The 25,326-nt window shown below is 45.1% G+C and overlaps 1 protein-coding gene across 7 annotated transcripts in view; it reads right to left on the reverse strand.

Annotated features, from left to right (window-relative positions):
* The window catches only part of ERC2 (ELKS/RAB6-interacting/CAST family member 2), a 1,225,588-nt gene that overhangs the window by 357,956 nt on the left and 842,306 nt on the right, over positions 1-25,326 (reverse strand). For all 7 annotated transcript variants that reach the window (XM_075321314.1, XM_075321312.1, XM_075321310.1 and 4 more), the window contains one exon: positions 11,365-11,512. In XM_075321314.1, coding sequence (XP_075177429.1) covers positions 11,365-11,512 — 148 coding nt within the window. The remainder of the gene's footprint in view (positions 1-11,364; positions 11,513-25,326) is intronic.

Here is a 25,326-nt window from a genome sequence, read left to right on the forward strand (position 1 = left end):
TGACCCCCCTGGGATTATCAATAGATCACACACAATACATATAACAATGTTTTCCTTGTCTGTAAATTCTGAATTATTAATCCGCACAGAGGTTTTCCCGTTTCCTACATGTCTCAACATGAACGCTGCCGCACAAATTCCTTCAAGTGCTTCATTTTCTGAAGGCGATGCATTAATCATGGACTGGAGCAATTTATTCTGTATATTTGTCCAGGTGCTGCAGACGTACTATTCTGCGCTAATAACACATGAGATGTGATCATATCCTCACATATTCGGCGGAGAGGCTTTTGCACCGGCGACGAGTCTCTCACGTGCGTTATGTGATCATGCGGGAGAAGGAAAAAAAAAAAGGTTAAGTGATGTCTCATTAATTGTGTTATTCTATAGAGAAGTGCAAAGAACGACAGGAAAGATTTATATGAATTAGAGAAAAACATTACTGACCACCCGATACTCGCAGAGACAGAAACGTGAAGATAGCGCTCAGCCAAATCAAATACTCCACTTAAACTCTTGCAGGTGAATTCTGCCATTGAATTTTACAGATCTGTGTATTTCTTTTAAGTCTTGTCCTGACGACTTTGTAGATGATGGATGTTCTTTATGAAGTCTCTACAAACAGATGAGACCACCTTACATGTGAACAGCATGATCTGAGCTGTCCTGTATAACAAACCGCCAACATTACTGGAGGATAGTGCCGCCCTAGCATTGTTAGTATTATTACTGCCAAACATGTGCACTAGGATTTCCATGCTGCACCTTTGCCCAAGGTGATTGAAACAGATTTTTTTTTATTATTGTTTATTTCTATCTAAACTACACAGTTTATAAAGTCTTAGTTAAGAATTTTCTAAAAGTTTTAATTGTAGCAGAGCTGGAATTGTCGTGGGACCTCGTGTGGATTACGTCGGACCTGCAGGTGTGTTTTGGGGGTTAATAAAGTGGTGAAAGAGGGTGTATTTTTTAGTATTTTATTTCAAATAAAGGATTTTTCTGGTGTTTGTGTTTATTTCTTTTCGCTTGCAGATTAGTAATGGGGGTCTCATAGACCCTCTCCATCACTAATCTAGGGCTTAGTGGCAGCTGTGAGCTGTCATTAACCCCTTGTATTACTGTGGTTGTCACAGCACCAGGGCAGGAAGAGCCGGGTAAAGTTATGGGATTGTCGCATCTAATGGATCTTGGGTGGCTGCGGGCTGCTATTTTTAGGCTGGGGGGGCCCAAAAAGCCTGTGCCTTCCCAGGCAGAGAATACCAGCCCCCAGCTGTCGGATTTATCATGGCTGGGTATCAAAATTGTGGGAGGAGGCGGGGAGCTGCACTCCGTTTTTCAAAAGTATTTATTTCATGTAATAACATGTCTTTCCAGCCGGAGAATACCAGCCCCCAGCTGTCAGCTTTATCATGGCTGGGTATAAAAATTGTGTGTGTGTGGGGGGTGGGTGGGGCTGCACTCCATTTTTCTAAACTATTTATTTAATTTTAAAACAAGCCGCATTCCGTTCCTCTTATTTTGATACACAGCCAAGATAAGCGCACGGCTGGGGGATGCACCCTGTAGCCATTGGCTTTAACCATGCTGGGTATCATAATATGGTGGGAGCCTATACCAATTTTTTTATATATTTATTTATTTTTACATCAATTTAGACACACATAGCACCTGTGATTGATTGCAGTCAGGCGCTGACACACAGGCTGGGGGCGCTGTTTGACTGCAATTAATCAGATACACGAGGACTGTCGGTGTGTGGGGGAAGCAGTGCATATGCATGAAGATAATGAGCTGCCCCGGAAGTAGAGTGAGCGGCCTGAAAGCAGATGCAGCTGCATGGAGAATGGTATAAAGTGCTTGCTTTATTCTGATTTTGATTTTTTTTTTATTACCCGGGTGGCTAGATCCGGATCATTACCTGGTGTTCCCTGAGAACTCCAGGCCTGGGGTCGGTGCTTGGTTTTTTTTAACCCGCGTGGATCTGGAGTTTTACAATCTGGGTCCCCCCATCACTACAGACAATTCTTTCAACTGGAGAGCAAAATCTAGGTCACTTCAGGTTGTGCTCAAGGGCTTGCTTCAGTATTGCATTTGTTCCTGATGTTTGTTGAGTTTTCAGTCATTTGAGCTTATTTTTTTGTCTGCACCATTTTCAACTTTCCATTTGCACCTTTTTAGATTAAAGGGGGCTATACACGCTACGATATCGCTAGCGATATTGCTAGCGAGCGTACCCGCCCCCGTCGATTGAGCATCACGGGCAAATCACAATATCACGGGCACAATATCGCTAACACCCGTCACACGTACTTACCTTCCTAGCGACGTCGCTGTGGGCAGCGAGCAACCTCTTCGTTAAGGGGGAGGTTCGTTCGGCGTCACAGCGACGTTACACAGCAGGCGGCCAATAGAAGAGGAGGGGCGGAGACCAGCCGCATTATCGACACCCCCACATCGTTGCCGGAGGACACAGGTAAGCTGTTGTTCGTCGTTCCCGGGGTGTCACACGCAGCGATGTGTGCTGCCTCAGGAACGACGAACAACCTACAACCACAACGACCAACGAGATTTTGAAAATGAACGACGTGTCAACGATCAACAATTAGGTGAGTATTTTTGATCGTTAACACTTGCTCCTAGCTATTACACGCAACGACGTCGCTAACGACGCCGGATGTGTGTCACGAATTCCGTGACCCCAGCGACATATCGTTAGATATGTCGTTGCATGTAACGGGGCCTTAACATTTATGTCCATTTGTTTTTTTGAGTTTACCACTGTGGGAAAAGTTTAGCGTTTTTACAGATATTTTCACCTAATTAATAATTAGAGGCTTTCTGTCACAAATCTATCCCTGAAGTGACTGTTTATACCCTTGAAATTTTGCCACATTTTAGAGGAACACGCAACGTTTTGAGCTAAAAAGTTGAAAAACAAGCTAAAGACGAAAATAAAAAACAATTCTTTATATTACAAAAATTCATGAACCACATGAATGAAATATCCACAAATACTAGAAGACAAGAAAAGTGACTTCAAGAAATCGCAAATAATAAATTGGTTTTTTTTCATATAGATTTTGGAGTCAAAATTCACTTAAAAACCAAGACTGGGCACCTGTGAGAGTAAATTAGTAAATTGAACAACTTTGAAAGAGAGATGAGCGGACCTGTGGATGTTTGGGTTTGGCGGGTCTGTCCGGACTTTAAATAAAAGTTCCTTTCGGGACCTGACCCAAACTCAGAGCCCCATATAAGTCAATGGGATCCCCAACTTGTGTGCTATAAAGTGACTGTAAAATGGTCATAATAAGAGCTAAAGGGCTGCAAAAAGAAGGAAGCAAAACGGGGGGTGAATATCCTGCAAACAAATGTGGATAGGGAATAAATAAATGAAAAGAAAAATGACTTGGGCTCCAGCCTATTTTTTTATAACCAGCACGGTTAAAAAAAACAGCTGGGGGCTGCAGTTACCAGGGTGAGAAGGCCCATGGTTGTTTGGCCCTACCCAGCCTAAATTTAGCAGCCTGGAGCCCTCTTACATTTGCCATTTCGGGCCCTTTACTTGGCTCATCCCAATTACACTGGTGCGGTGGCAATTGGGGTCATACGTTTTGGGGTTGATGTCAGCGGTGAATTGACAACTGGCATCAAGTAATGGAAAGGCATCTATCAGACACCACCATTATTAAACTAGCAAGCATAGAGTTTAAAAAAAACCCACAGACACAGGAAGAAAATAGTTTATTTGAAAAAGAATCCTCCACACTCCCTTGTTTACCAATTTAATAATTAAAAAAATAAATCCTGGACGTTCCGACATAATCCAAAGAGTAATGTCACACGACATTCAACGAATCCTATGGAGTGTTGTTCTGAGACCTTTCTCGAAACAAGGTTAGATAGGTCACTGCCGGTAAGCAGTAGCCCAGGGTTTCTCACACTCATACCTGCCACTGGCCGGCAGTAGCTTATGGAGCTTCGTTCTGAGACAGAACAACGCTCCATAGGAATCAATGAACATTGAGGGACATTACTCTTTGGATTACGTAAAGGAGTCTTTATTCAAATAAACTATTTTTTCGTGTGTGTGTGTGTGTGTGTGTGTGTGTGTTTTAACAGTACACTTGCCGGGTTAGTAATGGGGGTATCTGACACCTCTCCATTACTAACCCCTGGGCTTCATGCCAGCTGTCAATTCACAGTTGACATCAACCCCACAAATATTACCCCAATTATAACCGCACCAGGGAAACCGGGAACAGACGTGCAAACCACCAGAATTGGTGCATCTAATGGATGCTCCTCTTCTGTGGTGGCTGTGGGCTGTTATTTTTAGGCTGGGAAGGGCCCATTAACAATGAACCTTTCCAGCGTGATAATATCGGCCTCCAGCTGTCTGCTTTACCTTGACTGGTTATTAAAAATAAGGGGACCCCAGTTTTTTTAAAATGATTTCAATAAATCATTTTATAAAATGGCATGAGATCCCCTCTATTTTTGATAGCCAGCCAAGGTAAAGTTGACTGCTGAGGGATGCAGCCCACAATTGTCTGCTTTACCTGCTCTGGTGATCAAAAATATTCAGTAGAGCATGTAATTTTTTTTCTTCTTATCTTTATTGTTCACAGCAGCATAGAGTCATCTTCCACATGCACTAAAGCTTGTTGATTAGGTGCACTTCAGGATTTCAACAAACTTTATTAGAATACGAACAGGAGCCGAACAGTGACTTTTTTTAAAGTTTGAGTCGGAGCCCGGGCACCAGGTGTCCAGTATAAACCATGAACTTTACTGTTTGGGTTCATTCAATCTTACTCATAACTGAAGAGCCCAGATCTCCCCTGGTAACATCAGCACAAACACTGCACCCGCTGGGAGCTTCATGGCCGAGCAACTATAGCAGCTGTACATCTCCAAGCACAATGCCGAGCCATACATCACCAAACACAATGCTGAGCCATACATCACCAAGCACCATGCCGAGCCATACATCACCAAGCACAATGCTGAGCCGTACATCACCAAACACAATGCCGAGCCGTACATCATCAAGCACAATGCCGAGCCGTACATCACCAAGCACAATGCCGAGCCGTACATCACCAAACACAATGCCGAGCCGTACATCATCAAGCACAATGCCGAGCCGTACATCACCTAGCACAATGCTGAGCCGTACATCACCAAGCACAATGCTGAGCCGTACATCACCAAGCACAATGCCGAGCCGTACATCATCAAGCACAATGCCGAGCCGTACATCACCAAGCACAATGCCGAGCCGTACATCACCAAACACAATGCTGAGCCGTACATCACCAAGCACAATGCCGAGCCGTACATCACCAAGCACAATGCCGAGCCGTACATCATCAAGCACAATGCCGAGCCATACATCACCAAACACAATGCCGAGCCGTACATCACCAAGCACAATGCCGAGCCGTACATCACCAAACACAATGCCGAGCCATACATCACCAAACACAATGCTGAGCCATACATCACCAAGCACAATGCCGAGCCCTACATCATCAAGCACAATGCCGAGCCGTACATCACCAAGCACAATGCTGAGCCGCACATCACCAAGCACAATGCTGAGCCGCACATCACCAAGCACAATGCTGAGCCATACATCACCAAGCACAATGCCGAGCCGTACATCACCAAGCACAATGCCGAGCCATACATCACCAAGCACAATGCCGAGCCGTACATCACCAAGCACAATGCTGTGCGCTGAATGGAGTGGTGTAAAGTTGCGACCACTGGACCCTGGTGGTGACGTGTCCTGTGCAGTGATGGATCACACTGCTGTATCTGAGTCTGATGGAGGAGTCTGGGTTTGGTGATGGAGGACGTTACCCCCTGACTGCACCCAGTGTAGATGGTGGAGGAGGAGGATGCTCTGAGCTGTTATCAGGGGGCGGCCGCAGCCTCTTAGTTTCACTAAAGGGAAATCTTCATCTTCAGCACAAGACATTGCGGACAATTGTAGCTTCAGCTTTGTGGGAACAGTTTGGGGAGGACCCTCATCTGCTCCCCATGACTGAGCCCAGTGCACGAAGTCCATACAGACATGGAGAGGGGAGAACATGGCCCCGCACCGAGCCCGGACCCCAGCCCCATCCTATAATGGAGATCGTGAGCCCTGACTCCCCCAACATCAGGGTCTGACCCCACAAATGTTCTTCTGGATGAAGGAGCAAACACCCCCACAGGCGCCTCCAAAATCTTATCTACTGGACACTAAAGAAGTCGAAAACTCATTCAATTAAATGGCCACATAACATGGATATTATATCAAATCACAACAAGTCGCATCAACTGTAACAACAAGTATATAAATTCTATGAGCAATATAGGAAAACGCAAAAGTGAATAGTAAACGACAGCCTGGATTGTCACCCATGATAGCGATCACTTAATAAATAGGAATCCAGAGAATCGTCATTGGGTTCATGAGAATGGAGGAATTTCTCCAGAAAAGCTTCTCAGCAGAGACATCTACTGGTGGATTTAGGTAACTGCGGAAGATTGGGCAGTGGCTGCAGAGTGCCAGGCAGCTCACATGTGCAGGGCAGCTGGAGGGGGCTGCATTAATTAGCATTAATAAAGCCATGGAAAACATATTGAGTGCACTAGTTCTAGAGGAAAAGGAGGCACTACGGAGAGGGGGGCAGGGGCCGGGTCCAAGACGTCTTGAATTATAAGTCCTAGCATGCAATCCCATCTGTAGCTGCTGGGAAATGCTGGGACTTATAGTGAGCAGCACATGGAAGCGTAGGGTGGTCTCGGTCTAGGGGCTGCAGCTTTCTGGGCTCTAGATGCTTCTACAGCTGACTGACCTCAGGCGATGGGGCTGGATTTGCATCATGGCTGTAAACCAGGTACTTGGCGGTAATGGCTGTGATGAAGTCAGCATCACATATGGTGGGAAGGTTCAGGCTTTGTTGTTCTTTCCTATCTATATAGACCTGTAAAGAAAGCTGCAACAGTTAGGCGTGAATTCCCAGTCTTTCAACTCTGGTGGGAACATCTGCTCCATGCACCAAGTGCTGGGAAACCAGTAACATCTCCCCTCCCAGTGAGCAGGGCATCTGTACTGGTGTGACGTCATCCGGTCCCTGTGCCCATGGCGGTGCGACCCTCAAACCTCAACAATTCATCTGGTCACAGACCTGGGAAAGTCACCTCCACCAAATGCCACATCTAACGGCCCTGTAATCTGATAGGAAGATGGCATCGGAAGGAAAAAGTACAACATAAACAGAGGGAAAGGAAGAAAGAAAGAGGGAAAGAAAGAAAGAGAGAAAGAAAGAAGAAAAGAAAGAAAGAAAGAAACAAACAGAGAAACAAGGAAAGCAAGAGGGAAAGAAAGACAGAGGGAAAGAAAGAAAGAGGGAAAGAAAGAAAGTAAGAAAAAAAGATAGAAAAGCAAGTGGAAAAAAGAGAAAGAAGGAAGGAAAGCAAGTGGGAAAGAAAGATCTGCAAGTGGAAAAGAAAGAAAGAAAAAGAAAGACAGAAAGACAGAAATCAAGCAAGTGGGAAAGAAAGAAAGAAAGAAAGAAAGAAAGAAGAAAAGAAAGAAAGAAACAAACAAACAGAGAAACAAGGAAAGCAAGAGGGAAAGAAAGACAGAGGGAAAGAAAGAAAGAGGGAAAGAAAGAAAGAGAGAAAGAAAGAAGAAAATAATAATAATAATAATAATCTTTATTTCTATAGCGCCAACATATTCCGCAGCGCTTTAGAAAGAAAGAAACAAACAAACAGAGAAACAAGGAAAGCAAGAGGGAAAGAAAGACAGAGGGAAAGAAAGAAAGAGGGAAAGAAAGAAAGTAAGAAAAAAAGAAAGAAAAGCAAGTGGAAAAAAGAGAAAGAAGGAAGGAAAGCAAGTGGGAAAGAAAGATCTGCAAGTGGAAAAGAAAGAAAGAAAAAGAAAGACAGAAAGACAGAAATCAAGCAAGTGGGAAAGAAAGAAAGAAAGAAAGAAGGAAAGAAAATAAATAAAGAAGGAAGGAAGGAAAGCAAGTGGAAAAGAAAGAAAGAAATCAAGCAAGTGGGAAAGAAAGAAAGAAGGAAAAAAAATAAAGAAAGAAGGAAGGAAGGAAAGCAAGTGGAAAGGAAAGAAAGAAATCAAGCAAGTGGGAAAGAAAGAAAGAAAAGAAAGAAGGAAGGAAAGCAAGTGGGAAACAAAGAAAGAAAAGCAAGTGGAAAAGAAAAAAGAAATAAACAAACAGAGAAACAAGGAAAGCAAGAGGGAAAGAAAGAAAGAGGGAAAGAAAGAAAGAAAGCGAAAAAAGAAAGAAGGCGAAATAAAGTGGAAAAGAAAGAAAAGAGAAAAAAGGAAGGAGAGCAAGTGGGAAAGAAAAAAAGAAAAAAAAGAAAGAAATCAAGCAAGTGGGAAAGAAAGAAAGAAAGAAAGAGAAAGAAAGAAAGAGAAAGAAAGAAAGAGAAAGAAAGAAATAAAACGGAAGGAAGGAAAGCAAGTGGAAAAGAAAAAAAGAAATCAAGCAAGTGGGAAGGAAAGAAAGAAAAAGAAAAAAGAAAAGAAAGAAGGAAGGAAGGAAAGCAAGTGGAAAAGAAAAAAAGAAATAAATCAATCAAGCAAGTGGGAAAGAAAGAAAGAGAGAAAGAAAGGAAAGAAAGAAAGAAAGAAAGAAAGGAAAGCAAGAGGGAAAAAAAGAAAAGAGAAGGAATGAAAGAAACAAAGAAAGACAAACAGAAAGAAGGAAAGAAAGAAATGCAAGAGGCAAAGAATAAGAAAAAGAGAAGGATGTAAAGAAATAAAGAAAAGAAAGAAAGGAAAGACAGAAGGAGAAAGACAGAAAGACAGACAGAAAGAAAGAAAGAAAGAAAGAGAGAGAAAGAAAGAGAAAAAAACAAGATGGAAAGAAATAAAGAAGGAGGGAAAGAAAAAGATAGACAGAAAGAAATAAAAGAAGGAAAGAAAGAAATAAAAAAGAGAAAGTAAACAGGCTAATAGACTCCTGGCATTCCTATGTTATAGATCCATATAACCCCGATGTGTAATGTGTCCTATAAGTTACTGTACACAGATATATTCCCCATTAGCGGGGTGTGGAGGTGGCAGTGATGGGACAGAAGTGCGGATATTGGGTATTTGCTGCCTGCGTTGCTCGGCGTTTCCACGTGTCGCTTTTCTCCGCTCAGGATGAATCTGCTCTGAAATTTTCGTGAATGTGACTTTAGTTTAGTTTAATTTGTGGATCAAACTCCAGTCCCTCAAAGGGTTAACCCCGGTGAGGATGAAGGAGGTGTAATGAAGTAATGGAAAGTTCTTCCTCGTCTCTTGCTGTGATATAATTACACGGCTGATGTAACCTGCAAATACAACGTCTACAGAGTCTGAAGATGTTGTGTCCAGGCGGATCAGCTGCCCCCGGAGATCTACTCTCTCTGACCCTGGAGAGGTCTATGTCTGCTCCAGGGATCTTCTATGTGCGCGGCCTGTGGTCTGAGAAGATCCTCCACCACCAGTGGTTCTTAGAGGCCTCACCGTTTGCTCTACGGATCCTTGCTCAATAATTTGGTCACTTGGATGGGAAGAAGACTTCTCCTCTACCTCTCCGCTATCGGCGAGCAAGACCATCCACATCTTGGTCATTACTGCTCTCTTTGTCAAAAGATTGAGATTTGCAGCCCCCACAACCTGCAGCAGTGGTCACACCCAAGTCCCGCCAGATTTTTTTGGGATTTTTCTGATTTTGCTGAGTCAGTGAGAAAAATTACCCAAAACTTTGCATTTTATCAATTGTAAAATTTTGCCACATTGAAGTAGATATCAATTACACCCAAACATATTCTCTCATCTGTAGTCACCAGGTTTTTGCTACTTAATCTGAGATCAGCATGATGTAGGGGCAGAGATCCTTATGCCACTTACTTGGGCTGCTTTGCTGCAGTTTTTATAAAACCACTGTTTTATCAGCAGGAGGTTATCAGTAGAGGACTAGTAAACACAGAAAGCTGCCAATCAGTGGTGTGGGTGGGGTTATACACAGAAAGTTTCCAATCAGTAGTGTGGGTGGGGTTATATACAGAAAACTGCCAATCAGTGGCATGGGTGGGGTTATACACAAAGCCACCAATCAGTGGTGTGGGTGGGGTTATACACTGAAAGCCACCAATCAGTGGTGTGGGTGGGGGTTATAAATAGAAAGCTGCCAATCAGTGGTGTGAGTCAGGTTATACACAGAAAGCCAAACAGTGGTGTGGGTGGGGTTATACACAGAAAGTTTCCAATCAGTAGTGTGGGTGGGGTTATATACAGAAAACTGCCAATCAGTGGCATGGGTGGGGTTATACACAAAGCCACCAATCAGTGGTGTGGGTGGGGTTATACACTGAAAGCCACCAATCAGTGGTGTGGGTGGGGGTTATAAATAGAAAGCTGCCAATCAGTGGTGTGAGTCAGGTTATACACAGAAAGCCAAACAGTGGTGTGGGTGGGGTTATACATAGAAAGCTGCCAATCAGTGGTGTGGGCGGGGTTATACATAGAAAGCTGCCAATCAGTGGTGTGGGCAGGTTATACATAGAATAATAAAAATAATAGAAAGCTGCCAATCAGTGGTGTGGGCGGGGTTATACATAGAAAGCTGCCAATCAGTGGTGTGGGTCAGGTTATACACAGAAAGCCAAACAGTGGTGTTGGCGAGGTTATACATAGAAAGCTGCCAATCAGTGGTGTGGGCGGGGTTATACATAGAAAGCTGCCAATCAGTGGTGTTGGCAGCTTGTTATGTATAACCTGCCTACACCACTGTTTGGCAGCTTTTAATGTATAACCTGCCCACACCACTGATTGGCAGCTTGCTATGTATAACTGCCCACACCACTGATTGGCAGCTTGTTATGTATAACCTGCCTATCAGTGGTGTGGGCAGTTATACATAGCAAGCTGCCAATCAGTGGTGTGGGCAGGTTATACATAAAAAGCTACCAATCAGTGGTGTGGGCAGGGTTATACATAGAAAGCTGCCAATCAGTGGTGTGGGCACGTTATACATAGAAAGCTGCCAGTCAGTGGTGTGGGCAGGGTCATACAAAACTCAACATTCAGAAAACTACTAGATCTGCAGCAGAGAAAACAGTTTTTAATGAAAACTGCAGCACCCAGTAATGTAGGTGACACATCACTGGAATCCTGCTCTCTGCCCCTATATTATTTTGCTCTCATGTGGGGTTGGAAAATCTTGGTGACAGAATCTAGTTAATAAGGATTTTAAGAATGGAAATACCCTTCAAGTACCAATACTTTGAAGTGCATCTGATAAGATCTGGCTTGACTCCAGTGGTGACACCAGTGTCTTCCATACTTGCTCTAGAGCCTACCTGCTGTTTGAGCTGGTGGACCAGCCTGTCCTTCTCTCTCTTCAGAGCAATCACTTCATCTTGTGTTTTCTTCTTTTTTGAGGCAGATAGTTCCAGCAAGGCGATGTTGGCATCTTTTTCACTGATTGCAGCCAGTAGAGCCTGCTGCCTGGAAACACAAATCCCAATCATTAGATCATGCCATTATAATATTGGACATCGCATCAGTATAAGTAACCAATAAATTATGACAGGACATGAAAAAATATCACTTTTAATTTTGTAATTTTCACATTGGCTACTGGGACTCATACTTCCTGTTATTTCAGGAAGAGTTTTCAGCAGCCTCATTATCATCAGAGTCAGGATTACAATAACAGGTAACACCTCTATACACAGCTGATAACAGCATCCACCTGTGGTGCTCTAACACTAGGTGTCACTAGATTTACTAGTAGGAAAAGTGTGATGTTTGAACACTAGATGTCACTAGATACACTAGTGGAACAGTAGCCAAAGAAGCCAAAGGCCAAGAATCGGGAAATCACGTCAGTTACAAGGGAGAGCGGAGCCGAGGTCAGGATACAAGCCGGGGGTCTGGAAGCCAGGAGAACATGTCAGGTACAAAGGGAGAGAGCGGAGCCAAGGTCAGGATACAAGCCAGGGGTCTGGAAGCCAGGAGAACATGTCAGGTACAAAGGGAGAGAGCGGAGCCAAGGTAAGGATACAAGCCGGGGGTCTGGAAGCCAAGAGAATATGTCAAGTACAAAAGGAGAGAGCAGAGCTGAAGTCAGGATACAAGCCGAGGGTCTGGAAGCCAGGAGAACATGTCAAGTACAAAGGGAAAGAGCAGAGCTGAAGTCAGGATACAAGCCGGGGGTCTGGAAGCCAGGAGAACACATCAAGTACAAAGGGAGATAGCAGAACCAAAGTCAGGATATAAGCCGGAGGTCAGGAAGTCAGGGAGTGAAGTCTAGGTTGGAGAAACAGGCAGAGGAGGGTACTAGGAATGAGGTAGCAGGTGAAGATCAAGACAGTCACTTATGGGAGTCAGAAAACTACTGCTGCAACACAGTAACTATCACTGGCGGTGTTCCGGGTAAAGTAGCTCCAAAATAAAGCAGAGCAATCACACAGAACAAGGCTACAATGAACAGGCCCGAGTCCAGGAACAATCGGACCACTGGGAAATAATACAAAACCAAGCATCAGCTCTGCAGGAAAGCAGAGCACCATCAAAGAATCATCACACCACCAATGACAAATTTGCAATGTCACAGCTGACCCTACTCCCCCTTCCTCCACAGACTCATTAGACAGTTCAATAATAAAGATAAGGTCGGGATCTGACCATTGTAACTATGTACATGTGTTGTTTCCTAATACAATAGGAAGTTACAGTCTAGAAAAGCCCCAGTGGCCAGTGCGATAAATGCAACCATTTGTCATTTTTTATACAAACGGTGATATGGAAAAGAAAACACTGTAAAAAAAAAAAATAAAACACAAAAACATGATTTACATATTTCTCTGCTAATAACTTCCCTTTTAAGATAGATTTTGGACAGTTCCAGACGTATTTAAGGGATGGTAGTCGCACATACGGGGCTCTTTCCTTTCACTTCTATAGCAGTTTTAGAACGTTCTAAGCAATTGTGTCCCGAGATGGGACTATTCCTTAAAGTTTTCCTAGGGCTAGTAATCTTCGACACTTACAATTTAGACCATGGGCCTCAAGTCATCATTTGCATTTTTTTTTAAGTGGCATATTTTTTTTTTGTCTTACAGTATTCATCTACTTTGTTGCACCAAATTCTTCAAAAAACTGCACGTGCTTCATGAGTTTTGTGCAAAATAAAAAAACTATTTTTGCTTTAAACTTCTTTTTTTGCAACTTTTTTAAAAGGTACAAGTTCTGCCAAAATGTTGCAAAAGTTATAAAATTCCAGAAGTGCATAAAATACACTTCAGGAATAGGGGAACGGGAATGGATTTTTGCAAGAACATTGTGACTTTGAAAAAAAAGTCTCAATTGATGAATCAGCTGAAAACATCGGAAACACCAAACTCCGTCTACAATAGTGAACATAAGAGAAAAACAGAGGCAGACTCATGTAAAATAGACTTTAAAAAAGGCACAAATAATAGTAACATTATTATTATTAATAATAATAAGCAAACTATGACGAATAAAAAACACAATAAATTAGGCAAAAAAAAAGGTCTCAATTGATGAATCGGCTGAAAACATCGGAAACACCAAACTCAGTCTACAATAGTGAACATAAGATAAAAATAGAGGCAAACTCATATAAAATAGATTTTAAAAAATGCACAAATAATAGTAAGATTATTATTAATAATAATAATAATAATAATAAGCAAACAAAGACGAGCAAAAAACACAAATTAGGCAAAAAAAGGTCTCAATTGATGAATCGGCTGAAAACATCGGAAACACCAAACTCCATCTACAATAGTGAACATAAGATAAAAATAGAGGTAAACTCATAAAATAGACTTTAAAAAAGGCACAAATAATAGTAACAATACTACTACTACTATTACTACTACTACTACTACTACTACTAATAATAATAATAATAATATTAAGGAAAAAAAAACCTGAGTAAAAAACACAAAGTAGGCAAAAAAAAGTCACAATTGATGAATCGGCTGAAAACATCGGAAACACCAAACTCCATCTACAATAGTGAACATAAGATAAAAATAGAGGCAAACTCATATAAAATAGACTTTAAAAAGGCACAAATAATAGTAACAATACTACTACTACTACTAATAATAATAATAATATTAAGAAAAAAAAAACCTGAGTAAAAAACACAATAAAGTAGGCAAAAAAGTCACAATTGATGAATCGGCTGAAAACATCGGAAACACCAAACTCCGTCTACAATAGTGAACATAAGAGAAAAATAGAGCCAAACACATAGAAAATAGATTTTAAAAAAAGCACAAATAATAATAATAATAATAATAATAATAACCAAAGAAAGATGAGTAAAAAACACAATAAATTAGGCAAAAAAAAGTCACAATTGATGAATCGACTGAAAACATTGGAAACACCAAACTCCGTCTACTATTGTGAACAAAGAAGAAAAATATAGACAAACAAATAGAAAATAGATTTTAAAAAAGGCCCAAATAATAGTAACAATAACAAGCAAATAAAGATGAGTAAAAAACACAAATTAGGCAAAAAAAAGGTCACAATTGATGAATTGGTTGAAAACATTGGAAAAACCAAACTCCCTCTACAATTGTGAACAAAAGAAAAATATAGGCAGGCCCATAGAAAAAAGACAAATTATAATAATAATAATCAGCAAATAAATACAAGTAAAAAACAATAAATTAGGCAAAAAAAGGCGTAAATGCAATTATGAATGGGGCATGCAACTTCTTAATTCTCTAATCTTCGGCTATATTATCAGAGTATGTATTAGATAAAGACTTTGTAGCTTCTTTCTATGCAAAAATAAAAATAAATAAATAAATAAAAAAAAAAAATTATCACAGAACACTGAAAATTTTCAGCCAACAGAAAGGTAATATGGGCTGAGTGTTAACTATTATTATATGTGTGTTGTTTTTATACCATGCCGTTTAATTACCACCTCGGCCGGCAACATCTCGTCTGCAAAAAGTGCAACACATAGTTATGCTTTTTGTCAGGATCAAAGGAATCATATTGTGCAATGAAAATTCTATTTCTAATTACAGCCCGCTCCGACTTTATAGAGGTCTTTACAAAGGGAACTTAATCCATAAAGTTGCTCCAAAGTCAATACCCCTTTAAGTCATTTTACCCAAGATGAAAGGTCCATCCTTAACCATTCTAGAATATAACTTCTCATCATAACAATTAAATGCAATATAAAGTCAACCAGTAAAAAAAATAAAAAAAATACATTTTATATATGTATATATATATATATATATATATATATATATACATATCTATATATATATATATATACATATCTATATATATATATATATATACATATCTATCTATCTATCTATCCATCTATATATATATATATATATATATATATATATATATATATACTGTACTTTAACATGGAAGCCTCTGTGTAACGTGCAGCCAATGGCATGAATCCTTCTCAGGAGTCACATCCATCTAGGAAAAAAGGTATACATTAAATATATACATTTTTTTTTTAATATGAGAGCTTATGTGGTGCTAACTGTTGATTATGGAGCTAACGCATTAGATTTTCTGGTAATATGTACGGTACACTAGAGCAGCCATCTGGTATTTAGTGCACCAGTTGCCAGTGACAATGAGATCACTCCTCTCATTGTGTCCCATTCTGTACAGCAAAGCAGACAAGAGAAATGCATATTTCAATATGTCATGAGTTCTTTTCTACACGGGCTAACATTAAAATAAAACAGCATCTCAAAAAAATAAGAAAACACACACTATAGGTGTCCATAAATTAAGGGTAATAATTAGAAATGGCACAGGGAAACGTATTGCACTTTATTTAATACATGGTACATTCTCCTTTGTTGGTGATGCAGCTTCCAGACTCCTCCTGTATGGAGACACTAGTCACCTGCATTGCTCAGGTGGATTTTGGTCTATTCTTCCGCACACACTCCTCACATCCTGTATGGAGACACTAGTCACCTGCATTGCTCAGGTGGATTTTGGCCCATTCTTCTGCACACACTCCTCACATCCTGTATGGAGACACTAGTCACCTGCATTGCTCAGGTGGATTTTGGCCCATTCTTCCGCACACACTCCTCACACCCTGTATGGAGACACTAGTCGCCTGCATTGCTCAGGTGGATTTTGGTCCATTCTTCCGCACACACTCCTCACATCCTGTATGGAGACACTAGTCACCTGCATTGCTCAGGTGGATTTTGGCCCATTCTTCTGCACACACTCCTCACATCCTGTATGGAGACACTGGTCACCTGCATTGCTCAGGTGGATTTTGTTCCATTCTTCTGCACACACTCCTCACATCCTGTATGGCAGGGGTGGGGAACCTTTTTACTGCCGGGGGCCATTTGGAATTTCCTACTAACCTTTGGGGGCCGCACAACATTATCAACCTGAAAAATAACCCTGCTATATTTGGTCAAACGATTAATTAACTCACCCCTATTGTGGTGGCCGGAGCTGCTTCTCTTTGGTGCGATTGTGATGTTCGGTGATATTGATCATCTTGTTTCTCACAGCTGCTTTTCCAGGTTTGTCTCTGTCTGGAGATGCTGGGGGCATACACATCACAGGAGGGGCCGGGGCGCATAAATTACAGGAGACACTGGGAGTACACATCACAGGAGGGGCTGGGGCATATACATCACAGGAGGGGCTGGGGCATATAGATCACAGGAGGGGCTGGGGCATATACATCACAGGAGGGGCTGGGGCATATACATCAGTAGGGGGCATGGACAGCCCTGGCGGTGGCACAGACATGACTGGGGACACGCACAGCACTGGGTGGCAGAACGCACTGCACAGGGTGGCAGCACGGACTTCACTGGGTGGCAGCACTAGGGAGACAGACAGGTCTGGGGGAACATTGACATCAACAGGAGAGCACGGACTGGGGAGCATAGAAAGCAGTGGGAGGGTACAGACAGCAGTAGCGAGTTAAGAGCACTGAGGGGTGGCACACAGCACTGGGGAGCATGGACAGCATAAGGGGGGCACAGACAGCACTGGTGGCAGCATGGACAGCATTAGGTGGTGCGGACAGCACTGGTGGGGGGGCATAGACATCACCCAGGGGGTACAGACAGCACTAGGGGGGCACGGACAGCAGTGAGGGGTTACACCGCGCTGAGGGGGTACACAGCACTGTGGTGTACACAGCATTAGGGGGTACACACAGCACCTGGGGGTACACAGCACTGGGGGGTACACACTGTACTAGGAGGTACACAGCATGAGGGGGTACACACAGCATGAGGGGGTACACACAGCACGAGGGGGTATACACAGCACAAGGGGGTACACACAGCACGAGGGGGTACACACAGCACGAGGGGGTACACACAGCATTAAGGGGTACACGCAGCATTAAGGGGTACACACAGCATTAAGGGGTACACACAGCATTAGGGGGTACTCACTGTACTAGGGGGTACTCACTGTTCTAGGGAGTACACACTGCACTAGGGGGTACACACTGCACTAGGGGGTACATACAGCATTGGGGGGTACATACAGCATTGGGGGGTACATACAGCATTGGGGGGTACACACAGTACGAGGGGGTACACAGCACTGAGCGGGGGGGGGCAGCGATGGGTTGAGTACTCGCAGTGAGGGGGAGGGAGAGTCACACACACACAGCAGGTCCGGGAGGCTGGTAAACCTGCTGCAGCTCTTCTGTGTGACTTTATCGCAGCGTGCTGCTTACCCGCCCACCAGAGCACACAGGCCAGGGATAAGCCTAGAATGTATGGGCTGCAGTCAGGTCCTGGAAGTCAGGATCTGGAGAGAGCCCGTACATTCTAGCATCTACCCACAGGGCATCAGGCAGTGGGATTTAAAGGGCCGGCAGCCGGGAAAAGCGCGGCTGCCACCAAAGCACAATGGTCCCCGGGAATGTGCCCGGGGGCCGCATAAAAAGTCGTCACGGGCCGTATACGGCCCGCGGGCCGGAGGTTCCCCACCCCTGCTGTATGGAGACACTAGTCGCCTGCATTGCTCAGGTGGATTTTGGCCCATTCTTCTGCACACACTCCTCACATCCTGTATGGAGACACTAGTCACCTGCATTGCTCAGGTGGATTTTGGCCCATTCTTCCGCACACACTCCTCACATTCTGTATGGAGACATTAGTTACCTGCATTGCTCAGGTGGATTTTGGCCCATTCTTCCGCACACACTCCTCACATCCTGTATGGAGACATTAGTTACCTGCATTGCTCAGGTGGATTTTGGCCATTCTTCCGCACACACTCCTCACATCCTGTATGGAGACACTAGTCGCCTGCATTGCTCAGGTGGATTTTGGCCCATTCTTCCGCACACACTCCTCACATCCTGTATGGAGACACTAGTCACCTGCATTGCTCAGGTGGATTTTGGCCCATTCTTCTGCACACACTCCTCACATCCTGTATGGAGACACTAGTCACCTGCATTGCTCAGGTGGATTTTGGCCCATTCTTCCGCACACACTCCTCACATCCTGTATGGAGACACTAGTCGCCTGCATTGCTCAGGTGGATTTTGGCCCATTCTTCTGCACACACTCCTCACATCCTGTATGGAGACACTAGTCACCTGCATTGCTCAGGTGGATTTTGGCCCATTCTTCCGCACACACTCCTCACATTCTGTATGGAGACATTAGTTACCTGCATTGCTCAGGTGGATTTCGGCCCATTCTTCCGCACACACTCCTCACATCCTGTATGGAGACATTAGTTACCTGCATTGCTCAGGTGGATTTTGGCCATTCTTCCGCACACACTCCTCACATCCTGTATGGAGACACTAGTCACCTGCATTGCTCAGGTAGATTTTGGCCCATTCTTCCGCACACACACTCCTCACATCCTGTATGGAGACACTGGTCGCCTGCATTGCTCAGGTGGATTTTGGCCCATTCTTCCGCACACACTCCTCACATCCTGTATGGAGACACTAGTCGCCTGCATTGCTCAGGTGGATTTTGGCCCATTCTTCCGCACACACTCCTCACATCCTGTATGGAGACACTAGTCGCCTGCATTGCTCAGGTGGATTTTAGTCCATTCTTCCGCACACACTCCTCACACCCTGTATGGAGACACTAGTCGCCTGCATTGCTCAGGTGGATTTTGGTCCATTCTTCCGCACACACTCCTCACATCCTGTATGGAGACACTAGTCGCCTGCATTGCTCAGGTGGATTTTGGCCCATTCTTCCGCACACACTCCTCACATCCTGTATGGAGACACTAGTCTCCTGCATTGCTCAGGTGGATTTTGGCCCATTCTACCGCACACACTCCTCACATCCTGTATGGAGACACTGGTCGCCGGCATTGCTCAGGTGGATTTTGGCCCATTATTCCGCACACACTCCTCACATCCTGTATGGAGACACTAGTCGCCTGCATTGCTCAGGTGGATTTTGGCCCATTCTTCCGCACACACTCCTCACATCCTGTATGGAGACACTAGTCACCTGCATTGCTCAGGTGGATTTTGGCCCATTCTTCCGCACACACTCCTCACATCCTGTATGGAGACAATGGTCGCCTGCATTGCTCAGGTGGATTTTGGCCCATTATTCCGCACACACTCCTCACATCCTGTATGGAGACACTAGTCACCTGCATTGCTCAGGTGGATTTTGGCCCATTCTTCCGCACACACTCCTCACATCCTGTATGGAGACACTAGTCGCCTGCATTGCTCAGGTGGATTTTGGCCCATTCTTCCGCACACTCCTCACATCCTGTATGGAGACACTAGTCGCCTGCATTGCTCAGGTGGATTTTGGGTCCATTCTTCCGCACACACTCCTCACATCCTGTATGGAGACACTGGTCGCCTGCATTGCTCAGGTGGATTTTGGCCCATTCTTCCGTACACACTCCTCACATCCTGTATGGAGACCCTAGTCACCTGCATTGCTCAGGTGGATTTTGGTCCATTCTTCCATACACACTCCTCACATCCTGTATGGAGACACTAGTCGCCTGCATTGCTCAGGTGGATTTTGGTCTATTCTTCCGCACACACTCCTCACATCCTGTATGGAGACACTAGTCACCTGCATTGCTCAAGTGGATTTTGGCCATTCTTCCGCACACACTCCTCACATCCTGTATGGAGACACTAGTACCTGCATTGCTCAGGTGGATTTTGGTCCATTCTTCCATACACACTCCTCACATCCTGTATGGAGGCACTAGTCGCCTGCATTGCTCAGGTGGATTTTGGTCCATTCTTCCATACACACTCCTCACATCCTGTATGGAGACACTAGTCGCCTGCATTGCTCAGGTGGATTTTGGTCTATTCTTCCGCACACACTCCTCACATCCTGTATGGAGACACTAGTCGCCTGCATTGCTCAGGTGGATTTTGGCCCATTCTTCCGTACACACTCCTCACATCCTGTATGGAGACACTAGTCATCTGCATTGCTCAGGTGGATTTTGGCCCATTCTTCCACACACACTCCTCACATCCTGTATGGAGACACTAGTCTCCTGCATTGCTCAGGTGGATTTTGGTCCATTCTTCTGCACACACTCCTCACATCATGTATGGAGACACTAGTCGCCTGCATTGCTCAGGTGGATTTTGGCTCATTCTTCTGCACACTCCTCACATCCTGTATGGAGACACTAGTCGCCTGCATTGCTCAGGTGGATTTTGGCTCATTCTTCCGCACACACTCCTCACATCCTGTATGGAGACACTAGTCGCCTGCATTGCTCAGGTGGATTTTGGTCCATTCTTCCGCACACACTCCTCACATCCTGTATGGAGACACTAGTCACCTGCATTGCTCAGGTGGATTTTGGCCCATTCTTCCGCACACACACGCTTCACATCCTGTATGGAGACACTAGTCACCTGTATTGCTCAGGTGGATTTTGGGCCATTTTTCCGCACACACTCCTCACATCCTGTATGGAGACACTAGTCGCCTGCATTGCTCAGGTGGATTTTGGCCCCTTCTTCCGCACACACTCCTCACATCCTGTATGGAGACACTAGTCACCTGCATTGCTCAGGTGGATTTTGGTCCATTCTTCCGCACACACTCCTCACATCCTGTATGGAGACACTAGTCACCTGTATTGCTCAGGTGGATTTTGGGCCATTCATCCGCACACACTCCTCACATCCTGTATGGAGACACTAGTCGCCTGCATTGCTCAGGTGGATTTTGGTCCATTCTTCCGCACACACTCCTCACATCCTGTATGGAGACACTAGTCACCTGCATTGCTCAGGTGGATTTTGGCCCATTCTTCCGCACACACACGCTTCACATCCTGTATGGAGACACTAGTCATCTGTATTGCTCAGGTGGATTTTGGGCCATTCATCCGCACACACTCCTCACATCCTGTATGGAGACACTAGTCGCCTGCATTGCTCAGGTGGATTTTGGGCCATTCATCCGCACACACTCCTCACATCCTGTATGGAGACACTAGTCGCCTGCATTGCTCAGGTGGATTTTGGCCCATTCTTCCGCACACACTCCTCACATCCTGTATGGAGACACTAGTCGCCTGCATTGCTCAGGTGGATTTGGCCCATTCTTCCGCACACACTCCTCACATCCTGTATGGAGACACTAGTCGCCTGCATTGCTCAGGTGGATTTTGGGCCATTCATCCGCACACACTCCTCACATCCTGTATGGAGACACTGGTCACCTGCATTGCTCAGGTGGATTTTGTCCCATTCTTCCGCACACACTCCTCACATCCTGTATGGAGACACTAGTCGCCTGCATTGCTCAGGTGGATTTTGGCCCATTCTTCCGCACACACTCCTCACATCCTGTATGGAGACACTAGTCGCCTGCATTGCTCAGGTGGATTTTGTCCCATTCTTCCGCACACACTCCTCACATCCTGTATGGAGACACTGGTCACCTGCATTGCTCAGGTGGGAGTTTGGCCCATTCTTCCGCACACACTCCTCACATCCTGTATGGAGACACTAGTCGCCTGCATTGCTCAGGTGGATTTTGGCCCATTCTTCCACACACACTCCTCACATCCTGTATGGAGACACTAGTCGCCTGCATTGCTGAGGTGGATTTTGGCCCATTCTTCCGCACACACTCCTCACATCCTGTATGGAGACACTAATCGCCTGCATTGCTCAGGTGGATTTTGGGTCCATTCTTCCGCACACACTCCTCACATCCTGTATGGAGACACTGGTCGCCTGCATTGCTCAGGTGGATTTTGGCCCATTCTTCCGTACACACTCCTCACATCCTGTATGGAGGCACTAGTCGCCTGCATTGCTCAGGTGGATTTTGGTCCATTCTTCCATACACACTCCTCACATCCTGTATGGAGACACTAGTCGCCTGCATTGCTCAGGTGGATTTTGGTCTATTCTTCCGCACACACTCCTCACATCCTGTATGGAGACACTAGTACCTGCATTGCTCAGGTGGATTTTGGCCCATTCTTCCGTACACACTCCTCACATCCTGTATGGAGACACTAGTCGCCTGCATTGCTCAGGTGGATTTTGGACCATTCTTCCCCGCACACTCCACATCCTGTATGGAGACACTAGTCGCCTGCATTGCTCAGGTGGATTTTGGCCCATTCTTCCACACACACTCCTCACATCCTGTATGGAGACACTAGTCTCCTGCATTGCTCAGGTGGATTTTGGTCCATTCTTCTGCACACTCCTCACATCCTGTATGGAGACACTAGTCGCCTGCATTGCTCAGGTGGATTTTGGTCCATTCTTCCGCACACACTCCTCACATCCTGTATGGAGACACTGGTCGCCTGCATTGCTCAGGTGGATTTTGGCCCATTCTTCCGTACACACTCCTCACATCCTGTATGGAGACACTAGTCACCTGCATTGCTCAGGTGGATTTTGGTCCATTCTTCCATACACACTCCTCACATCCTGTATGGAGACACTAGTCGCCTGCATTGCTCAGGTGGATTTTGGTCTATTCTTCCGCACACACTCCTCACATCCTGTATGGAGACACTAGTCACCTGCATTGCTCAGGTGGATTTTGGCCATTCTTCCGCACACACTCCTCACATCCTGTATGGAGACACTAGTACCTGCATTGCTCAGGTGGATTTTGGTCCATTCTTCCATACACACTCCTCACATCCTGTATGGAGACACTAGTACCTGCATTGCTCAGGTGGATTTTGGTCCATTCTTCCATACACACTCCTCACATCCTGTATGGAGGCACTAGTCGCCTGCATTGCTCAGGTGGATTTTGGTCCATTCTTCCGCACACACTCCTCACATCCTGTATGGTGACACTAGTCGCCTGCATTGCTCAGGTGGATTTTGGTCCATTCTTCCATACACACTCCTCACATCCTGTATGGAGACACTAGTCCCCTGCATTGCTCAGGTGGATTTTGGTCCATTCTTCCGCACACACTCCTCACATCCTGTATGGAGACACTAGTCGCCTGCATTGCTCAGGTGGATTTTGGTCTATTCTTCCGCACACACTCCTCACATCCTGTATGGAGACACTAGTACCTGCATTGCTCAGGTGGATTTTGGCCCATTCTTCCGTAAACACTCCTCACATCCTGTATGGAGACACTAGTCGCCTGCATTGCTCAGGTGGATTTTGGACCATTCTTCCCCACACACTCCACATCCTGTATGGAGACACTAGTCGCCTGCATTGCTCAGGTGGATTTTGGCCCATTCTTCCACACACACTCCTCACATCCTGTATGGAGACACTAGTCTCCTGCATTGCTCAGGTGGATTTTGGTCCATTCTTCTGCACACACTCCTCACATCATGTATGGAGACACTAGTCGCCTGCATTGCTCAGGTGGATTTTGGCTCATTCTTCTGCACACTCCTCACATCCTGTATGGAGACACTAGTCGCCTGCATTGCTCAGGTGGATTTTGGCTCATTCTTCCGCACACACTCCTCACATCCTGTATGGAGACACTAGTCGCCTGCATTGCTCAGGTGGATTTTGGTCCATTCTTCCGCACACACTCCTCACATCCTGTATGGAGACACTAGTCACCTGCATTGCTCAGGTGGATTTTGGCCCATTCTTCCGCACACACACGCTTCACATCCTGTATGGAGACACTAGTCACCTGTATTGCTCAGGTGGATTTTGGGCCATTTTTCCGCACACACTCCTCACATCCTGTATGGAGACACTAGTCGCCTGCATTGCTCAGGTGGATTTTGGCCCCTTCTTCCGCACACACTCCTCACATCCTGTATGGAGACACTAGTCACCTGCATTGCTCAGGTGGATTTTGGTCCATTCTTCCGCACACACTCCTCACATCCTGTATGGAGACACTAGTCACCTGTATTGCTCAGGTGGATTTTGGGCCATTCATCCGCACACACTCCTCACATCCTGTATGGAGACACTAGTCGCCTGCATTGCTCAGGTGGATTTGGCCCATTCTTCCGCACACACTCCTCACATCCTGTATGGAGACACTAGTCGCCTGCATTGCTCAGGTGGATTTTGGGCCATTCATCCGCACACACTCCTCACATCCTGTATGGAGACACTGGTCACCTGCATTGCTCAGGTGGATTTTGTCCCATTCTTCCGCACACACTCCTCACATCCTGTATGGAGACACTAGTCGCCTGCATTGCTCAGGTGGATTTTGGCCCATTCTTCCGCACACACTCCTCACATCCTGTATGGAGACACTAGTCGCCTGCATTGCTCAGGTGGATTTTGTCCCATTCTTCCGCACACACTCCTCACATCCTGTATGGAGACACTGGTCGCCTGCATTGCTCAGGTGGGAGTTTGGCCCATTCTTCCGCACACACTCCTCACATCCTGTATGGAGACACTAGTCGCCTGCATTGCTCAGGTGGATTTTGGCCCATTCTTCCACACACACTCCTCACATCCTGTATGGAGACACTAGTCGCCTGCATTGCTGAGGTGGATTTTGGCCCATTCTTCCGCACACACTCCTCACATCCTGTATGGAGACACTAATCGCCTGCATTGCTCAGGTGGATTTTGGGTCCATTCTTCCGCACACACTCCTCACATCCTGTATGGAGACACTGGTCGCCTGCATTGCTCAGGTGGATTTTGGCCCATTCTTCCGTACACACTCCTCACATCCTGTATGGAGACACTAGTCGCCTGCATTGCTCAGGTGGATTTTGGTCCATTCTTCCATACACACTCCTCACATCCTGTATGGAGACACTAGTCGCCTGCATTGCTCAGGTG

This window comes from Anomaloglossus baeobatrachus, chromosome 8, assembly GCF_048569485.1.
Source record: "Anomaloglossus baeobatrachus isolate aAnoBae1 chromosome 8, aAnoBae1.hap1, whole genome shotgun sequence".
Taxonomy (NCBI): Eukaryota; Metazoa; Chordata; class Amphibia; order Anura; family Aromobatidae; genus Anomaloglossus; species Anomaloglossus baeobatrachus.